This window comes from Squalius cephalus (assembly GCF_949319135.1).
Source record: "Squalius cephalus genome assembly, chromosome: 6".
NCBI lineage: Eukaryota > Metazoa > Chordata > Actinopteri > Cypriniformes > Leuciscidae > Squalius > Squalius cephalus.
The window spans coordinates 20,785,683-20,803,346 of NC_137127.1; the positions used below are offsets into that span (position 1 = coordinate 20,785,683).

General features: G+C 38.9%; 1 protein-coding gene across 3 annotated transcripts in view; it reads left to right on the forward strand.

Moving 5' to 3' along the window:
• pak1 (p21 protein (Cdc42/Rac)-activated kinase 1) overlaps positions 1–17,664 on the forward strand; it is a 74,262-nt gene that overhangs the window by 10,780 nt on the left and 45,818 nt on the right. Inside the window, exon 1 of one of the 3 annotated variants that reach the window (XM_079873628.1) lies at positions 9,150–9,328. The exons of 1 other annotated variant lie outside the window; for it this stretch is intronic. Coding sequence is in view for 1 of the 2 variants with exons in the window: in XM_079873630.1 (XP_079729756.1) it covers positions 9,577–9,597 (21 nt within the window). In the remaining variant the exon portion in view is untranslated. Of the gene's footprint in view, positions 1–9,149; positions 9,329–9,406; positions 9,598–17,664 lie in introns of those variants that run through there. One more of the 3 variants, XM_079873630.1, reaches the window with a different exon arrangement.

Below are 17,664 nucleotides of genomic sequence, written 5' to 3' on the forward strand. Positions count from 1 at the left end.
CTCCGAAACTACCTTAACGCTACGTCGTTCTTAAGTTGTACCTTAAGAAGTACCTTATCGTTAATACGTGGTTTCCGAAACCTTCTTAGTTAAGTATACCTTCTGTAAGTCATACGTTCGTAAGGTTGGTCTGGAGCGCTCTTAGCTATACCTTATCGCTGCTGACGGTTCATACCGCTAGTGGCCACCACTACGCAAAAAGCTTTTTTACATCGCAGTTTAATTACACATAGAAAATTGATTATGAACATTTAATATAAAATCTGATTTAGTATTAAAATTACATTTTTACTTTACTTTAAAATTTTACACATAAAATACTTGTTGTTATAGCCTACACCTAGTGTATAGTGTTTTCATTAATAAAGTTTCCATACACTAATGGTTGTTAGTTTTTTTAATTACTATCCTAAGGCACATCAGCTGGCGAACCATTTGACAGAAAAGGCTTAGGAGTCTATATAAAGAAAGATGAGTTGCACAAACTTTATAGCTATGGCAGCGAGACAGCGAGTACTTGTTTTAAATCAAAGACGGCGCCGTCCGCGGAGCCAGTTAGTGTATGTCAACTACATGGCTGGTGGATAATCAGCATACGTTGTGGAGAACATTAACACACTTATGGCCGTGAGGGTTTGGGATTGCACACTTGCTAAATTATAAACACATAGGACTACTCATATTTATTTCTGCATGTACATATTTCAATGAGCCCGATAAATGCAGTTTGTACTATTTCTAAAACGCTTCTTTATAAAGAACATTGTTTTCTCAATACTTTACCTATACCGCTGTGAAGGAAAGAGCGCACAATCGATCATCGAGGCATCGATATCAACCTATTCAGCGCCTCCACCATGGACAGCGCCTGCTAAGGTCGAACTTAAGAAGGTTTACCTTAAGCAACATCCTAAGGTATAGTTCGGAGAACACACGTAGGAAAGGTATACCTGTAGTAAAGGTGTACCTTTTGAGTCTTCGTAGCGCGCAAGAGACAACGTTATCGGAGAACGCACCCCAGTTCACTCGCCCGCGTCTCCGTGTCATGATTATCTATTTTCTACTATATTTACTTCTTATTTATTAAATCCAGATGAAACATTGAAGATTAAGATAAAATTAATAAAAAAACGAAATTCACTTTAAAGAAAGGCTTTGTGCTTTCTGTTTGAGGTCTCTGTGCAATTTTTAAAGTCGCTTCAGAGCAGTCATGTCCGTGGAGAACTGTCACGTCCGTAACATTTTTTTTTTTCACATAAATGCAAACACGAAAAATAAAATAAAAATAATAAAAAATTTAATTTTCTTTGGAGGCCGATCTTTATTCATCCGGTGGGTATATATATTTTGGTTTGCACAGTGTAATTTAAAGAATTACTAAAAAATATTTTGCCACCTAAAAGTTAAAGATTTTTTTGTGTCACGTCACATGTGTATTTCCCTCATATTAAATATAAAACGCATGTGTAGACTGATATTTTTCTAATGTCTTGACTCCTTTCAGACGTTTCAAATAAATGCATTTTCTGAGAATTTTTATTTTAAGTTTTGACTGCAAATGTCACGTCCATTCACTGGAATCGCCCAGTTTTAACGAATTTATCCTAAACTAGTTTTTGTGGTGTAGGTCTATGTATTTTATGTTAACTTAAATAATAGCCTACTAATAGTGATTTAAAGATGTGGTAGCGCTGCGAAGATCGCGAGTCGTCAACTTCGTCTAGCCGACACTGACATAAAAAATAACTGTTTTATTAGTAAACAATTAAAATGTCTCCTGCTATATTGAACATATTTGCCTGTTCCTTACAAAACACTGACAGTGGGGTTTTTGACCGGTTTTTTTTTTTTTTTTTTTTTTTGAGCAGCAGCGGACAAATTATTTCCACACACACACACACACACACACACACACAATATTGATAAACAGGATTTTTTTGTTGCTTTTTTAATACAATAAAAATTTCATTTAATTTGTTGTTTAATAAAATTATAAGCCTATTATTTTTAGTTTATTAACAGCAACAACAGCTGTAAAGATGAAGTTGACGATCGCCATCTCCGTAGTGAACACGCCTATAGAGAGAAATGCACATCATTACATAACCAGAGAGTAGCCTATTTCTTTTCGTTTTAAATTGTTAAAAAGACATTTCAAGCTTTCTTAAGATATATTTCATGTCTGTGAGGCATATGTTGAGTTTCGTTAAGTTAGGATGAGATGCGCTCGAGCAGTGCAAGTGACCACGCGGGCGCCTCTATGATTGTGTTGTCTGCTATATTTGGTATTTGGCAATTTGTTGATAAAAAAATAAATATTAAAATTAAGATACAATTTATACAAAACGAAATTAAGTGGTCAAAATCATGTCTGACCCGCTCCATGTCTCTCGATATTGCGTATACTCGTGTGTGCGGTTCACTTTTCATAATCAACATAGATGAAAAAATAACATTATTATATTTTAACAAAAAAGAAACTAAATGAGCTTATTTAATGGTAACAACACAGTAGGCCTACAGACTCTGTATTTGTGCAAATTGCTGCACATTCATTTTATTCTGAATTTTGCACACACAAGTTGAAAGGCATTTGTTTGTGCATGCATGTAAAACATATCTGCAACATTTATCAAGTTCACTGATAATTATGCGTGCATTTATTAATTATTATCTTAATGAATAATGAATCAAGGACGAAGCATGTAAACTGTTTGTTTAGAATTTGGATCGATCATCGCAAATAGATCCGAATGAAGAAACGTACAAAACCATAGGCTATAGAAAATGGGTGGGCCCGGACCTAAATGCCCACCCGGGCCCAATGGTAGCGCCGCGGCTGGTGGTAGCCCTACATCTTACACATCGTGGAAACAAAATAAGAATGGAAACTAAAATATGCAGTAGGCCTATCGCCCTACAGCGCACAGCAGTTCTGGCGCCTCAGTCCCAATACTGTTAAACTCGACGTACGTTCACATCACATGTTAATGCAGCGGTAGAGTTACACTCACAGGACACTGTGCACTTAACAAAAGTTCATTATTTGCTCGTGCTTTAAAGCTTTGCCGGGTAAACATTTCTTTGGCATTCTGTTCTGACATGATGCACTTTTTCTAAGCGCGAACTGAAGCGCACACTGTCAAACAGCGCCAAACTGGATTTTTGTTGGGTCAGACCCATCTGATATCGAAGGGGGGCTGATAACGCGAGATCAACATGGAGCTAAATGGAAAAAAATAGCACCAAACAAGCCACTTTGAAATGTTGCTGTTTTAATGAATATAAAAGTTGGGTGACCCTCCCCCTAGACTAAAAAAAGTTGGATGACCCTCCCCTCAACAAAGAATAAAAAGACATGACCCTCCCCTATTTTCCTCCGGTGGCCCCTTCCATAAATACCGAACGGTCCCTAATGTAACATATGTTGCTGTTTACTCAAGCGGAAGGAAGGCTTTTAGTGATTTAGTCACTTCATGAAAGTGATTGATACATATTTTTGGGATTTAATATTTTTATTGTGTGGCAACACTTTTATGAAAGCATTAACCCAGCGAACACATTTACGTTGTGGCAACGTCTGTGGCACGTTGCATTTCTGCTATGGCAACGTCGCTGTCTACGTGTTAATTATATACTTTTTATCGTTTATTGTTTATCTATATTATTATTTAATGGGGCTATCAACACCTACAAGTGTAGCCTACACTTTGAAGAGTAAAAATGACAGAAGGTTTCGTTAATTCAACTTTATTAAAACTGCATATAATCAAATTGCACTTCCAAAAGTCATACATTTGTGAAAAAAAAAAGAAATAAACGAATATACAAATTTATTTTAAGTATAATAAATAAAAACAGTATAAATAAAAGTATAAAAAAGCAAAGGCAGATCAGAACATTTAATGAACAAATCCGGGTCTGTGTGGCAGACAGTAGCCGAAAGCAGGTGTCACAGGGGAAACATACACAAATCCAGAGGAGCAAAGAAACGAATGAGACTAAATAGCGAAAAAAAAAGAAAAATCAAACGAAAAACTAAACAGTGCGAGCGATGCTACATTAATCACATTAGAAATTAAAGTTGTAGGTTGTGTTTGATAGCTGAGGTCGGCTAAACGCAATACTCACGTATCCTTGCTCGATGATGAATGAGAACACAATGAGCCCAACAGGTGGTTGGAATTTAAAAGGCTGATTTTCCCGCTTCAGGGCAGTGACGAGTACATTATGTAGTCCAGTGGTTGTTCAGACACCCTCGGCACAACCTTAAGCAACGGCCCTGAACGATGGTTTAATGTCAACATTGTGACAACGCTGTAACAACCTTCCCCACACAACGTAGTTATAGCAACCTTTTGGCCATGTTGTTAAAACGTTGTTAGAAGGTTGGCTACGTTGTGCCAACGTTCTGTGTTTGCTGCGAAGGCACTTGAGGCTAGTGCCGTATCATGAATAAAGGCCCTTGCACACTGAGGATGAATTGGGGTTGCAGGCAACTTACATCTAGAACCGAGATCGACTAAACGAGTGTATTACCTGCATCTGAAATAGCATTCATTCTTCAGGCCGATGTCCATAATATTATATCCAAAAAAAAAATCAGTTTGAATGTCCGAAAGCGATATGTTCGTCTTTGTCCTTCCCATTAAAACAACTTCCTTGTTCTGACTCACTTATAAAGACAGTCTTTGCCGCCATCTAATGGCGTAATAATGTAACTTTCACTGAAGTCCAAAATACGACCCTTTCTCAATACCAAATACGGCGTATTATTTATATAATATAATATAATATAATATTTATTGATAAACAATATTTAAATTAACAATAATAGCCATTATAAAAGACAATAGGAAATAAACACAAGCTAACAATTCAGTCAAACAGATTGTAAAATAGGCACTATGATTTTATACTAGTCACATATTTGAGGTCTAAATAACTACACAAAAAACTCTAAAAATTACATTTAGTGACACAATAACAGTAGTATTTTTGAAAATGCAATGACAGCCTGTGAAAGAACTGTTGTATAAAATATAATATAATATAATGTAAAATAATGTAAAATAAAATGTTAAAATATAATATAAAAATATATATAATCAGGCAACATTCTTTATTAGATTATTAGATTTAAATAGATTTTTGAAAATCCCAAGCTAATGTGTGACTAATAATATAAATGAACATGGCTCTCCAAAGTGATGCTGGTGGAGAGAGTAAGTCATATTGGAACATGTTTTTGAGTCTATGAGATGATCATGAGACAAAACTGTCACGACAAAAGCCAACCGATAAGCTTGTATTTCCGTAACAACATCGAAAGCTCGGCCGAACAGCTGATCATAGCTGTACAGGGTGGGGTTTTATTTCTCATTTCCATCTAGTGGTAAAGCTAATGCAAGGACTAGAAATCATTAATACTTTGCTGATACTTCCTCGTCAGCGCAGTTCATGTTTGCATAGCAACGACAGACGCCATGGGAGCGTAAGCACTTGTGGAAAGGAGAGCGTTTTTAGACGCGATATGTGAACGGCTCCTTACAAGAGTTGGCAAATTACGTTATTTTTGTCATCCTTGATGAAATACTTCCACACATCTGATGTGTGGTGTCTGTTGGTGACGTTCGCCATTTTGAATTCATTTATGGTTAATGGGCGCTCGAGTAGTCGATTGTTTCCGACAGCGCCGAATAGTGATTGAAGTAGTCGATCTCTCGACTACTCGACTAGTCTGTGCAAGCCCTAATCAGTTCATATGTCTACCTGGATGACATATTGATTTTTTTTCGTCTTCTCTCCAGGAACACGTGCAGCACGTCCGACGAGTACTTCAGAGGTTGCTAGAGAATGGGCTTTTTGTCAAGGCGGAGAAATGCGATTTTCATGCACAGTCTGTTTCTTTTCTAGGGTACATCGTCTCGTCTGAGGGAGTGCGTATGGATCCTGATGAGGTTAAGGCTGTGGTAGAGTGGCCAAGTCCAGATTCCCATAAGGCCCTACAGAGGTTTCTGGGGTTCGCCAATTTCTATCGGCGTTTTATTCGCAATTTCAGCCAACTAGCCGTTCCTCCGACTGCCTTGACCTCCCCCAGAACTACGTTCAGGTGGTCCGATACAGCGGAGGCTGTATTCACCAAACTGAAGTCGCTTCGTTTCATCTCCCATCTTGATAGCTCCTGATCCCTCACGTCAGTTTGTGGTGGAGGTCGACGCATCAGAGGTGGGGGTAGGAGCAGTTCTTTCCCAACGTTCTCCCACAGACGACAAGATGCATCCTTGCGCGTTTTTGTCCCATCATTTATCTCCTGCTGAACGCAACTATGACATTGGTAACAGAGTTGTTGGCGGTCAAGTTGGCGTTAGAGGAATGGCGTCATTGGTTAGAAGGGTCAGGGGTACCTTTTATCGTCTGGACCGATCACAAGAACTTGGAATATATCAGAACCGTCAAAAGACTCAACTCCAGGCAGGCTCGGTGGGTTCTTTTTTTTTTTTTTCGGTCGTTTTGATTTTTCTCTCTCGTACTGCCCGGGTTCCAAAAATATCAAACCCGATTCTTTGTCGCGTATTTTTGACCATTCCGAACGCCCGTTCACTCCCGAGTGCATTTTACCAGAGACCCTATTTGTCTCCACACTCACATGGGAGATCGAGTCGAAGGTCAAGACGGCCTTACAAGGTGTAACGCCTCCGCCCGGTGGTCCACCGAACCGATTATTTGTACCGGAGGGATTACGGTCTGACGTTATTCAGTGGGGGCATTGTTCTAACGTAGCTTGTCATCCAGGAGTTAATCGCACCAATTTTTTGGTCAGGCAACGATTCTGGTGGCCATTAATGGTTCGTGACATTCGCAGTTTTGTTTTGGCTTGCTCGGTTTGTGCCACTGGTAAGACTTCCAATCGACCCCCAGATGGGTTGCTCCAACCGCTGTCTGTCCCTTCGAGACCCTGGTCCCACATTGCGCTAGATTTTATCACTGCCCTCCCACCCTCCCAGGGCATGACGGTCGTTTTGACCGTAGTGGACCGGTTCTCAAAGGTGGCTCATTTTATTCCCTTGCCTAAATTACCCTCTGCCAAAGATAGACGTGGTCTCCGACAGGGGTCCCCAATTTGTGTCCAAATTTTGGCGAGAATTTTGTAGATTACTGGGAGCGACTGTCAGTCTGTCCTCTGGGTTTCATCCCCAGAGCAATGGCCAAACCGAGAGAGCCAACCAGGATTTGGAAAGAGTGTTGCGATGTTTGGTGTCCAAGAATCCTTCCTCCTGGAGTCAGCAGCTCTCAATGGTTGAGTACGCACAACTCGTTACCAGTGTCATCCACGGGCCTATCTCCGTTTGAGTGTAGCTTAGGTTACCAGCCACCAGTTTTTCTCAGCCTGGAATCCGAAGTCGCGGTCCCCTGCGCCCACGCCTTCGTCCAGAGGTGTCACCGCACGTGGACCAGAGCCCGTGAGACTCTGCTCCAGGTGGGGGCGCGCACCAAAGCTAGGGCCGATCGCCACCGGTCGAAGCCTCCCGTATACGTCGTTGGTCAAAAAGTGTGGCTTTCAACCAAGAACATTCCGCTCCATTCTGTCTCTAACAAACTAGCTCCCAAATTTATCGGCCCGTTTACTGTCACCAAGATCATTAATCCGGTGGCAGTCCGCCTCAAACTTCCTCCGGCGTACAGGAATTCATTCCATTTTCCATGTGTCCAAATTAAAACCTGTGTTTTATTCTCGCATTAACCCACCTGCCCCGGTTCCCCCTCCACCGCGACTCGTAGATGGGGAACCTACTTATTCGGTTAACCGTATTCTGGACTCGAGACGGAGGGGACGCGGATTCCAGTATCTGGTGGACTGGGAAGGTTACGGTCCGGAGGAGAGAAGTTGGGTTCCTGCTAGGGACATCCTGGATCACTCCCTTATCGATGATTACAACCGACAGGTAAGGGTGTCTGGGAACGCCAGGCGGCGTTCCTAGGAGGGGGGGTACTGTCACGGTTCATGAATTCACTGCTTTTTCCTTGTCTCGTGTGATTGTGGTGTTGTGTGTTAATTAGTGTGGGTGTGTCCTCTGATCATTGCTCATCAGCAGCGCCAGCTGATTCACATCTAATTCACCTTTATATTCTCTGTGACTGGTGTCCTCTGTTGTCAGAACCTTGTGGTGTATGCAGTGTTTGTTCCTGTCCCGTTTTGGCTGTGACTTGTGTTCCTGTGGAGTTTTCGTTGTGTCTTCGTCTCAACTCACCTTCGTCATCTTCCTGGATTTGGTTCGTCACTTCTGCCATCACCCTTCACCAGCCGGTTACCTATTGAAGTCCCTGTGTCACTCTCCCGCCCCAGTGTGTCGTGTGTGTGACTCTGACCACTCTGTTTATTTCTAATAAACATACTTTGTACCTACTATTGTCTCCTCTCTTGCAATCATGACAAAAACTGAAAAGGTCTAAGAGACTTTAGCTATATGGGTTTTGTTTGTTATTTATGCCTTAAAAATATTGAAATTAAACCAGTTAAAAACACACATACAGACATATGAAGAACCAAACCAACCAACAGTTTTCATGAAGCATTATTATTAGGTACTTTGATTATAACAGCCGTTTAATAATCAGTTTATTTGTATGATATTGCATACATTATCCATAATAATAATAAAAACCTGTTTATTAAACATAGGTGCATTGAGTTCACCTTGTTTTGACTAGTAGCCTGTTAACTGTTAATTACCTGCAGAGGGCGCTGAAATACTTAATAATGGGGTTTCGCATGACATCATTGGAGATGAACCTAGTAATTTGATCAGATAAATGCAAAGCCAACAAGAAATTATTTTTCTAGTTTTCTACGTGTACAAGCCAGAATGAACTCATATCCTAGCTTTACATTTAATACTTTGCCTAAACTAGTGCATACCACATTTAGACATCCCATAATTCTATCTATCTATCTGTCTATCTAATATGTCTGTCTGTCTAAAGGCCACTTTTCTATTTCTTATTCAAATATCTCGAGTTTGTCTCATGAGATCAGCTCATCCTCCTCAGCACACATGTGGTGTGTTTAATATTGCATGTTCCTCCTCCACTGGTGCAGGTGACGCGTCTCGTGAGCGCAGCGCTGCGTGGGGAACTGATGACCACTGGGATCGCGCGTGGGCGGCGCTTCACGCAGCAGGTTTGTGTGTGTCTCTACAGCAGTGAGACAGACATTAAAGACAGACAGTGGAAGACTGGAGCAAATGAGCGCGGGGAGACACTGAATGCGTGACAGAGCGAGGGAGAGTCTGCTCGGGGAAAATCACATTCGCGTCTTTGGACAGAGGTGAGTGCCGCCTGCTCTTTACTGCTGTCACGCGAGTCGCGTTCACCGGGATCTTGCGTGACGCGGAGACGCGCTGGCTGGCGTGGGGCGCGTGTCTGTGGAGAACAGACAGAGAAAGCGCTGCTTATTCATTTCAGACAGCACAAGGATGTGGCTTTATCAGCAGGAATTGCTCGGATTATAGTGATTCTTCTCCTCGTTTATGTGGTTTGAGATCAAATAACTCGTCTGATCTCTGCTTTAGTTACATGTGCCTCCAGCAGCAGAAGGTATGCTTGCCTTATATTCAATCTAACAACATCCAAATGTATGCATGTTGGATAATAATAATAATAATTATAACAATATTTGTGTGATATTTATATTTCTCAACATATTATTTTATAAACAATTACAATATAAACGTTAAATAAAACAGTAATACATAAATTAATATTTCTCTTAATATATAAATGTATCAACATTATATATTTAATATAACTAAATAGTGCTATTAATAATGTCTGTGTAATGTATATCAACGTGTAATTTGTGTTCGTTTTTTACATATAATACAATATGTAATAATAAAAACATAAATTCAATATGTATTATGTACATAATAATAATGAATAGTAAATATAAATATTACACAATTATTGTTAAAATCATTATTGTCAATGTGTGTTCTCATTTATGGGTTACTGTATGCATTTTATGTAAAACACTATATTGTTGGCCCTTTGATGAATTTTTTATGTTTCTGTATTGTAAGTCTGCTAAATGCATAAATATACATGTAAAAATAAGGGCCTAGTTGTCCAACAGTCTGAATATGCTCATGCACTGTTTACACTGTTGGGCGTGTAAGCAGCTCATGACTGTGTTCAGAGACTGGACTAATGAGAAGTCCATCGTCCAAAAATACTACAAGATTGCTGATGGAATGTATATTATATTTTGGAAAAGATTCTATAAAGATTTTGGTAAGATCCAAGAATCTGAAAGATTCAGCTCTACTGGATGAACCAAAATTGGGAATCTCAGGTTCACCAGTGGGTGTTGGATTCTTATTGGATCTCTTGGATCGTTTCCAAATTATGATTTAAATACCATTAGCATTCCCTCAGGATTTTTAAAAAGCCATGAACCTTGTCAGTGATCGAACTACATTGGGTTAGTGAGTTTGGTTTTGGCCTTTGTCATCAGATAAAAATAATATATATATATATATATATATATATATATATATAGGCTATATATATATATATATATATATATACAGGCTCCTAATATGCTGACGCTTTTACAAGTGTGTTTATTTAAAAGCATAAATTCAGAACAAAATCTTTAGGGTTATTTGTGTGGTGTTTCAGTATGGTGGATCTGTTTGACATAATAGTATATGTGTGAGATAAGAGCAATGGTTCAGCTCACTTTGGACTGAATGGGGTCACGTATCAGCAAAATCCTTAAACCAGTTAAGTCAAGCGCGTGTTTCTTCCGGGATATTACACCAAGGCCTGATATCTGTAAAAGGCCTCTAGAAGCTCTCCTATATATGCGCTTTAAAGGGAACAAGGAAGTGGCAAACAGCACAAGTTCATCATTCCAATGTTTTACTTCTGAACCAACCAATTGGCTTTTGCAGTATCGCTTCTGGTTTGTGGAGCACAGGGTTTTCATTCTCATAACGTTGTCGTCATCGTTTATTGAGTATTTTTAGCAGTGAGATGGCATCATTGTGTTGTATGTTTTGAGTGAGTTGAAATGCTCATCCAGTCTAATTTTGTCTAGGTGTGATGTAAGCATTTTTGCGTGTGGGACTCTAATTGCTTGAAAGCGCATGCATGAAGTACCAGCGTCCGTCTGCAGATCTGTAGATAGTATCAAACCTATTCATTTATTGGGGTTGGGGAGCTGTCAGTGTGAAGTGGGGGTCGCTGATTCAGAAGTAAGCACACCCTTGGGCCACACGTCACCATATGGTTTCAGTAACACCCTGTTTATCATCCCAAAACATGGGACAAAAAACATCCCAACCACCCCCTCACAGATGTGTATTTGGCCTAGAAGCACTGCAGTGACTTCATACTCATTGTTATGTGAGTGTGTCTGACTGTACTTTTTGATCTGACCAGATTTGCAAAAGCATTTTACAGTTAGTTAAAAAACAAATGATAAGCAAGAGATTTCTATAATCAGTAAATGTGTATTTTCTGTCTTTGGTTTTTTGTGCGCATTAAAGCGCATCTTTCTGGGAAACTTGCATTTTATGGTGGAAGGATGATGTGGAAATTTTTGGCATGTTTCACAGCAACTAAGGTCAAATAACACACTTGTGGTGTTGTGGATAAAATTTGTGCAATTTGGATATAACTATGAGATTTATATACCAAATCAGAATCTATGCACGTACACACAGAAAGTTTCTCTATTTTAAAGTGCAGTATGTAATTTCTACACCACGTGCGAAAGCAAACTTGATTTTATATTGTAGACTTCAGCAGAAAATGTAAATACCGCTTACCAGTGCAAAATTCGTCACCATTATGCTAGGGTATTATGGATGGTTGTGAAAATTGAAAGCTAAAACCTTCAAGTTGCTATAAATGTTTTAAATACCCCTTTTTATTATTTAGGATGTACAATATCTTAGAAAAGTTTGGGGTCGGTACGGTATTTTAATGTTTTTGAAAAGTCTTTATGGAGCCGTTTACACGACACCGTTTTAAACTTAAAACGGAAAACTTTTTATGCGCTTTGTCCGTTCATTTACACGACAACAGTGTTTTGGGGGCCTGAAAACGCAAAATTTGAATGAGGGTTTCAAAGTGCAAGTTTTTGAAAACAATACCATTATTGTTTTGATGTAAACTACAAAAATGCGAATTTGTGAAAACGGTGACGCCATGCGCATGTGTATTACGTGTTTAGTCTATAGGCACGTAGTTATTCTTTACAAAGTGATATCGCCAACTACAGGCCTGGCAGCATAATACAGCGTTTTTAGTCCTTTTTGCAAATGTGTGTGAACGATAATCGATTTGACAATGTTATTGTCTGTACTCTGTACGCAAAAAAAAGCAAAGGAAAACTTTTCTTTTTTTAGTACATCATTGTCAAGTAAACGTACCCTTATGCTCACCAAGGCTGCATGTATTTGATCAAATTGAAATATTGTGAAATACAACAATTTAAAGTAACTATTTTCTTTCTGAGTATATTTTAAAGGCCCACTGAAGTGCCTTGAAACACGCAGCATTATTCAATGTGATGATGTAATTTCCACTTAAACAGGATGACAGCGCGTGACATATTGAGCAGCTCCTCCCCTTTTTAAAATAGCCAATAGCGTTTCATTTATATCACAATTTGGCCAGAGCTTTTGAGCTCAGTAAAGCCGCATTTGACAGCTTATGACAGCCATAGTCTAATAGATTCCAGTTTTAGATTTAATATGAAACTGTTACTAAAGCAAAACAATGAATGTAATCGTGCTGAGGATGTGTAGTTTAAAAAAGTGTGTAATTTATGTTGGTGCATAGCATCGGTGTTATCTCTTCTACTTGTCAGTGCTGTTTCTAATGCCAAGTCTGTCTAACCATTTCTCCTCCTAATCTCCTCCATATCGTTTTAAAATGTAAGATTCTGTGTAGAATTCAAATGGATATGATTGGTTTTGTGGTCTGTGCCGACTCGCGGATATGATGACTCCGCCCTGTGCTATCGTGAAAATATAGTGCACTATATGCCATTCACCATATAGAAAATAGTAATTGTATAAACAAGTGACCAATTTCAGTCTTTATAATGTAGTGGGTGGGATGCTTTAGATTCTAGAGAGCATTTGATTGGACAGAAAATCTGATGAGAAGCTGAAGTGCAGAGTGATGTCATCTAAATTGTTGATCCATTTTGGCGGAAGTGAGAGACGTAAACTTTGAACGCTTATATCTCCTAAATGCGAATCTTGCGAGTTGTTCAAAGCATTTCTGATGATTGTTAGAACGCAGCCGCCTGACTCTGAGATGGCGAACGGGAACATGGTTTGTGTAACATTAGCAGCACATTATTAGCTGTTTGATAACACAGTCAAGCAAAATACTAAATATATTTATTACCGTTATGTGTCCGACGTTGTAGTGAGTGATACCATTGTGCAGCGTTTACCTCAGTAAGTTGGCCGAGTGGATCTCTGAGCTGGTCTGAGTGAGTGGAGGCGGGGCTAATTTGCATATTCATGGTTCCACATATACGAAATGAAGCAAGGGTGTAGAGTTCTTGTGTTCTTGCTGATTAAAATGATTAATTTCTTTTCAAAAAGAATCTTTCTGAGCTTACATGTGATTATCTTTTTTAATTTGTTTGTAGAAAAACAATGGAAGAAACAAGTTAGAGTAAAAATAAGGAGGTTCTTCTACTGATGAAAGTAGAAGCATGTGGGAATATTATTTTTTATCTATTCTGTTACTAACAAAAGCAAGAATGCAGATTGTGTTAGCCAGTTACAGCGGCGGACAATGCATCTACTCTATACCGTTGCAGAGAAGGGAATAAAAAAGGGTTTAATCTTAAGGTCACGTCTATAAAAAAAAGAAGCATTGCACAGGAAGAGTGTAGGAGTCAGTAGTGGGCTCGGTCCTTTAGTGTCACTGGTCAGATGCCTGTTTGCCGTTGTGATTTTCATGTGACTGCTTAAAAGTGTCATATAATCAGTAGAAAGATTTCCCTTGATCTTCTGAAATAATTCATTGTATTCTGATTATGAAACTAAGCTGAAATAATGTCTCGTTCCACCCACATTTAAAGACAAACAATGCCAACTTGGTGCAACGAAACAATACTGCACACCCATTATGTAGTTTGTGTATTCATATTAAGATGGACTTTGCTCAGGAGGTGTATAACAAGAGCTGGATGCCGCATTCAGAATTTTATAACCTAATTTACTTCTGCGAGTACAGTCCCTGCGTACCTTTTGAAGGTTCAGTGAGTTTGTTGCATGCATGCAGGTTTTGAATTTGCGTTCCTGTGGCCCATTTTCCCCTGCTTTTTTTATTGTTATGTAATGCCTGTCACTGTACGTTATCATCTCAGCACAAGTCCCCCAGATGAGTTCAGAAGAAAAGAGCCACGGCATCTCTGTCCGCTTCTCCTCTTCTAACCCCCTCTATTTAACCTGACTCCAACTCTTCCTCACCCTTTTTCCCGCTCAGCTTGTATTGTATGGCACATTGGTTTTGAACTGTCATGCTCAGGACAGTAAGAAACCACACAGAACACCCTAACAGTGCTTAAAACACCATAGCAACTGGATAGCAAAATGCTAGAAACCGCTCAGAACATCTTAGCAACTGCATAGTGACATGCTAGAAACCCTTTTGGGACACCTTAGCAACTCCATAGCAACATGCTAGAAACTACTTAAACAACCTTAGGAACTGGATAGCAACACTAGCAACACTCTGGCATTTATCCCACGCCCTTTTATGACAGTGTGTTTTACAAAAATCTTAATTTTTTTATGTTGTTGATATATAAATAGTTACTGTATAACATGCTGCATTCATGTCATGAGCTAGCCTGGTTAAAACCAGACCATTCTCAGTAGTAACTGAGTTATGGTCTGGCAAAGCTCCATAGACAAATCATTTCCAAAGGGGCGTCACCAACGGACGTCGCTCAAATTCCTCTGGGCGCAGTTGGATAGCCTAGACCATAAAAGTATGTACTCTTTTTGTGAAGAAAAGGTATTTACTTTTGAATGTGTAGCAAAAAAGTAGGCAAGCTTTGGGACATACTACTTCGTCATCTTTATCGGACGGATCTGTCGCGTGCATCCTGTCACTTAAACTGCCCTGTCAATCATCGTGTCACAGTTAAAATCCTCTATTAAATCTAATTTAATTTCCTACCGTTTCGGAGAGAAATGTAGTAGCACGTTCATCTGCCAGTGGGTCTTTCATGGAGACTGTCCTCATGTGTTTGCAATTTGAATATAATAATGCATTTAAAAGTTGAACGGACGTCGCTCAAATATGCCTCTGGGCGCAATTGGATAGACCAAAAACCAATCAGAGCAATCGTCATTGTGTAAAGCCCGCCTCAACGTTTCTGATTGGTTCCGCGATTTCTAGGCCATGGAAATGGGCTTGAATGAGCTCTTTGCCAGACTACTTCTCGAGCAAATCTGAATTTGCCGGAAGTTGTCTGGGTTTTCCCAGGCTAGTCATGAGCTTTACTTTGTTAAAAAGAAATGTGCATATGTTATTCCACTTTCATCCTCTCTTGTGTTGTATCTGTATTTGTTAATGCTTCTTATGTTGATCTCATGGGATCTGCCAAATTGGATGGCATGACACCGCACTGGTATGTTATTCCCCAATAACAACCGGTAAAAACTGATAACAGGCTCATCCGTGTAACTGAAGTCAGCAGCGCTTTACGCTTGCTAGGAACGTTTTTTCCTTGTGAAAGTTTTGCAGTTGGTGAGCTATAAAATTACATTTTATTATAAAAAATTAAAAGTCAATTCAACATTTTTATGTCATTCGGATATATTCAGAGACTCAATCTCTTGTTTCACACAAACGCAGCTGCTGCCATTTTGCGACGATTGTTTTGCACACTGTAATGGATTATAACATAACAAACAGGAATGATTTCATCTCAAATCAGTATCTCTTATCCCCATAATTATTTATGTGGTGAAATGCAGTGTAATAAGTGGTATGACTGTACCGTATCCCTTAAATGTTCGTCTAATTTGAACCTGCTGCTTGCTAGCAACTGCTTTCTTCTCGGAAGCTTTGCATTTAGAGAGCAAATAAAATATTTCGATCAATATTTCATGTCAATTATTTACTTTATGTGGCAAGTAGCCGTGTAACAATAATCAAGTAACCTCTGCTTCTCGTCGGGGTCCTGATAACCCTGTCAAGGTTTATTCTGTGATAACAACCGGATGGATGCACATTATCCCTTACATAAAACTGGTTGTTATTTGTGGTTTGCTATTGGTGGATGTCATGTGTGAGTGACAGGTTGTCCCGCCCTCACGCCAGTAAACACATCATCAGAGAAGAGAGAGATGTCGCTGCAAGAGGGAGGGGAAGTTATTTTGTTTAAAGATTATGAAGGCACATGAATTAAAAAAAATAAAATAATGATATGCACTTGATATTATGATATTATAATCATTTATAATAAATACTGCAATATTCCATAAAAAATAGGAATTTACATTTTTATTTTCATGGTGTCTATAGGCAGATTATATGATACTTGTTTTAGCCAAATTCCCATGCACATTTACTAGAGCTGCACTATTAATCTAAAAAAAAAATAAAAAAAATCACAATCTCGATTCAAACACCCATGCGAAAAACCTGATATAGTTTTACCATAAATTTTCTGGCCACGAAAAGCCACAGAAGCTGGCATAACGTTAAAAAACAAACAACCAAACAAACACCCAACGCGATCATATTCCAAAATGACAACGATTCGCCTGTGTCTGTTGACAAAATCACAGCGAAACATTGGCGCTGATTTTGAGTCAGAGAGAGCAGATCATGTATGAAACCGCTTCACAGACAGTCTTTTCAAACACACAGTATTGTTATATCTGTGTAACAAATACTCATATTATCACATAAGTACTGGGATAGAAGTTTATAGCTTCGATATAAACACTGATGTCTACGGAAGCGATCAAAACGGAGCAAATCACTTTTTGAAAGCAACTTGATGCTTCAAATAACGATTGTATCAAATATATCATTACACCAGTAGGTGGCGACAAGTGACTGTTTAAAAAAATATTTTTCATTGAATCATTCATTCAAGAGATTCGTTCAAAAACCCTGATTCATCCAGTAATGAAACAAGTGAAGTATTTATTAGTGAGTCATTGAATCATTCATTCATTCAAGTTAATTAAACATTTTAAATAGACTGTAGCAATTAACATTTTGTCAGATCCTCTAGTAAATTACATACTTTGTTAAGTTGTTCAGAATCGTGATTCTCAGTTTATCCAGAAGCGTGCTGCTCTATAATGCAATATTCCATAAAAAATAAGATTTGTCATTTTTTATTTTATGGCGACTTTAAAAGCTATAGCTATAGCTTATTTTAGCCAAATTCTCATGCTTACTATATAGTGTGTCAAATCAATCAGAGGTCTTGTTAGGATGCTGCGGCCTGTGTGGGTATATAGCAAGAATGAACTAGTGACTCATGCTTTTACACCTGTTTCACATCGCATAATGTCATCATCACAGAGCTGCTTTGTGTATCAGTCATTGTTTGGAATGGAAATAAATACCTGGATGAGAGTCTCATGAGTGTGA